The 4,321-nt window shown below is 43.4% G+C and overlaps 1 protein-coding gene across 1 annotated transcript in view; it reads left to right on the top strand.

Annotated features, from left to right (window-relative positions):
• Window positions 1–330: 330 nt before the first annotated feature.
• Window positions 331–4,321, top strand: part of LOC123730826 (sodium/potassium/calcium exchanger 5) — a 17,218-nt gene continuing 13,227 nt past the window's right edge. Inside the window, exons 1-4 of the mRNA XM_045708967.2 lie at window positions 331–687; window positions 1,030–1,209; window positions 1,406–1,489; window positions 1,733–1,836. Coding sequence (XP_045564923.1) covers window positions 486–687; window positions 1,030–1,209; window positions 1,406–1,489; window positions 1,733–1,836 — 570 coding nt within the window. The 5' untranslated portion in view covers window positions 331–485. The remainder of the gene's footprint in view (window positions 688–1,029; window positions 1,210–1,405; window positions 1,490–1,732; window positions 1,837–4,321) is intronic.

Genomic DNA, 4,321 nt, shown 5'->3' with positions numbered 1-4,321 from the left:
TTATGAGGTGTGTGTTACATATATTTAATTTATTTATTTATATATTGTAAGAATACATGATAAAAACATTTCCCCAATATATTTCAATTTTATTGAGGCCTTTCTAATAATATTAAATGACTGTAAATGTTTATTTCCAGGAAATCTCTTTCCTATCCTGAGACTTTTCTATGGTGGTCGAATCAAATGGGGGGGAGGAGGGAGAGAGTTACAGGAGGCTGGGGTGCCTTCAGCTAGAATAACTTCATCCCGTGATCTCTCTCTCTCTTTCTCTCTCTCTCTCTCTCTCTCTCTCTTTCTCTCTCTCTCTCTCTCTCTGAACACAGGCCTTAAAATATGCTTTTCTCCCCCATGATCTCTCTTCAGCCCTAATAGAGTAGGGTAGTGGTAGTAGTGGTATATGTGAGTTAGGTTAGTTAGTTAGTAAGAGGCTTGTATGTTTACTGGCTTATTAGTGAACTCATGACGCACTGCAGCAGTAGTCAATGAAACTGTATTTTTTTTTTACTTCTTTCTATTCTAAAACCATGTATAGAGACGGAGTGCTCCACAAGAAGAACAGAAAATACTTTATACCTTATTTTCTTGGACTAGTTTTAGTTTTATATTGCACGGTCCATCTTGTGTCTTTCACTGCAGCAGCAGCTCAGGAGGACTCCCATTCCAACAGAGTGCGCCGGGCGCTGGGTGAGTGTTAATATCTCCCCATCAAGCCTGATAATCAATTATATCAAGCCAATAAATGGTGACAATGTTTTCGCAGCTAATGGCGGTGACTAATTGAGAACGAATCCCCATAACGTTCCTATGAAGAATAGACACAATGTTGTCACTGTGGTCATTCAGTAATGTTACAGACATTTATTCAAAAAGCCTAGAATTATGTTATTGTAGACTGTTACTTTCTTTTTTCACTTCAAATGTTTCTTTTTATTGTATGACTTTCATACTTACATATGTATATCTTTTTACTGAGTTTGTAGTCTGTTACTTTCTGTAACTTAGACAACTCTGTGTGTGTTGTTTCAGAGAATGAGACAGAGTGTATTACAACGCAGTCGTCTGAGTTTCCAGAGGGGTTCTTCACACTACAGGAGAGGAAGGATGGAGGACTCCTCATACACTTTATGATCATATTTTACATGCTGCTGGCAGTTGCTATAGTCTGTGACGACTACTTTCTACCTTCTCTAGAACTTATCAGTGACCGTAAGTCACTCTCTCTCTGTCTGTCTGTGTGTGTGTGTGTGTGTGTGTGTGTGTGTGTGTGTGTGTGTGTGTGTGTGTGTGTGTGTGTGTGTGTGTGTGTGTGTGTGTGTGTGTGTGTGTGTGTGTGTGCGTGTGCGTGTGTGTGTGAGCGTTTGTCTGTGTGTGAAATGGCAACATCTCTTGGTCTCCTTTCCAGGTCTGGGTCTATCTCAGGACGTAGCAGGAGCCACCTTTATGGCAGCAGGCAGCTCTGCTCCTGAAATGGTCACTGCCTTTCTGGGTACGTAAGGCATCTGAAACATATGCACAACATATAATTACTATGGTTTGCTGAGAATAACTGCACCTCACTACAATCATCATCATCATCATCATGTGTTAACAACTGTCTGTGTGTGTGTGTGTGTGTGTGTGTGTGTGTGTGTGTGTGTGTGTGTGTGTGTGTGTGTGTGTGTGGTGTGTGTGTGTGTGTGTGTGTGTGGTGTGTGTGTGTGTGTGTGTGTGTGGTGTGTGTCTTACCCAGGTGTGTTTGTGACAAAGGGAGACATTGGTGTGAGTACCATCGTAGGATCAGCTGTCTACAACCTCCTGGGGATCTGTGCTGCTTGTGGACTCCTGACCAAAGTGGTATGTGTACAGTACACACATTATGGGAAGCCTTACCTAACCATAAAGAGCTCAGTGGTATAATAATCATCCACTCCAGCCAGGGGCAGCTTTAGTAGGTTAAGGAGGGGAGATGATTGTGTAAACTGCACAGTGTGTGTGTGTGTGTGTGTGTGTGTGTGTGTGTGTGTGTGTGTGTGTGTGTGTGTGTGTGTGTGTGTGTGTGTGTGTGTGTGTGTGTGTGTGTGTGTGTGTGTGCAGGCAGGTCCTGGCCGTTCTGCCGACCACGTTGAAATCAGGTTCATTTTCGGTTCTGAATGAAAGTTGAAAAGACGCAATTTCTAGACGTCTATGTTTAGACCATACAGTGGGGGGGAAAAGTATTTGATCCCCTGCTGATTTTGTACGTTTGCCCACTGACAAAGAAAGGATCAGTCTATAATTTTAATGATAGGTTTATTTGAACAGTGAGAGACAGAATAACAACAAAAATATCCAGAAAAACGCATGTCAGAAATGTTATAAATTGATTTGAATTTTAATGAGAGAAATAACTATTTGACCCCCTCGCAATCAGAAAGATTTCTGGCTCCCAGGTGTCTTTTATACAGGTAACGAGCTGAGATTAGGAGCACACTCTTAAAGGGAGTGCTCCTAACCGCAGCTTGTTACTTGTAAAAAAGACACCTGTCCACAGAAGCAATCAATCAAGCAGATTCCAAACTCTCCACCATGGCCAAGACCAAAGAGCTCTCCAAGGATGTCAGGGACAAGATTGTAGACCTACACAAGGCTGGAATGGGCTACAAGACCATCGCCAAGCAGCTTGGTGAGAAGGTGACAACATTTGGTGCGATTATTCGCAAATGGAAGAAACACAAAAGAACTGTCAATATCACTCCATGCCCCAGGCCGATCTCACCTCGTGGAGTTGCAATGATCATGAGAACGGTGAGGAATCAGCCCAGAACTACACGGGAGGATCTTGTCAATGATCTCAAGGCAGCTGGGACAATAGTCACCAAGAAAACAATTGGTAACACACTACGCCGTGAAGGACTGAAATCCTGCAGCGCCCGCAAGGTCCCCCTGCTCAAGAATACATATACATGCCCGTCTGAAGTTTGCCAATGAACATCTGAATGACTCAGAGGACAACTGGTGAAAGTGTTGTGGTCAGATGAGACCAAAATGGAGCTCTTTGACATCAACTCAACTCGCCGTGTTTGGAGGAGGAGGAATGCTGCCTATGACCCCAAGAACACCATCTCCACCGTCAAACATGAAGGTGGAAACATTATGCTTTGGGGGTGTTTTTCTGCTAAGGGGACAGGACAACTTCATCGCATCAAAGGGACGATGGACGGGGCCATGTACTGTCAAATCTTGGGTGAGAACCTCCTTCCCTCAGCCAGGGCATTGAAAATGGGTCGTGGATGGGTATTCCAGCATGACAATGATCCAAAACACACGGCCAAGGCAACAAAGGAGTGGCTCAAGAAGAAGCACATTAAGGTCCTGGAGTGGCCTAGCCAGTCTCCAGACCTTAATCCCATAGAAAATCTGTGGAGGGAGCGGAAGGTTTGAGTTGCCAAACGTCAGCCTCGAAACCTTAATGACTTGGAGAAGATCTGCGAAGAGGAGTGGGACAAAATCCCTCCTGAGATGTGTGCAAACCTGGTGGCCAACTACAAGAAACGTATGACGTCTGTGATTGCCAACAAGGGTTTTGCCACCAAGTACTAAGTCATGTTTTACAGAGGGGTCAAATACTTATTTCCCCCATTAAAATGCAAATCATTTTATAACATTTTTGACATGCGTTTTTCTGGATTTTTTTGTTGTTATTCTGTCTCTCACTGTTCAAATAAACCTACTATTAAAATTATAGACTGATCATTTCTTTGTAAGTGGGCAAACGTACAAAATCTGCAGGGGATCAAATACTTTTTTCCCCCACTGTATCAAGGCTGGTCCATACCAGACCAAATCTGAGCCAAGAATAAAAGTCTATGATTGGTTAAGATTTGGTCCAGACCGGATGGTCCGGACGAAAGTCCATGGACATGGAAATCAAGGCCAAAAGGCATCCGAAAGGCGTTGGCGTCAGTCCGTGCTTACTGCGGTATAGCCTACAGTGTCGCCTGAAATAAACTGTTCTGAATCCATGTGGTAGGCCCACTGATAGTAAAACAGGCCGTTGCATTGGCTTTATTAGTCCTGATTCCTGTGACTTGGCTATTTAAGCTCTGAATATCAGCTACCCAACTTTATCAGGAGGAGTTATCTTGAGTCTATTTGCAATGTGTTTATACAGCTGGAAATGCAGAAGCATTTTCTTTTTCGCTATGATCAGCTCATCAAAAATGTATGGATACAAACTTGAAACCACTGATAATGACAGTTTGGCCCACGGGATGAATCTCCTGGACAGCAGGTGTGAGTAACCTGATTGTCCAGACCATATTGTCCGTTTTACTTTGACCTGTCCTGTTTTTAGGATATG

This window comes from Salmo salar, chromosome 26 (genome assembly GCF_965601325.2).
Source record: "Salmo salar chromosome 26, fSalSal1, whole genome shotgun sequence".
Lineage (NCBI taxonomy): Eukaryota > Metazoa > Chordata > Actinopteri > Salmoniformes > Salmonidae > Salmo > Salmo salar.
This window is presented reverse-complemented; position numbering and strand designations above follow the sequence as displayed.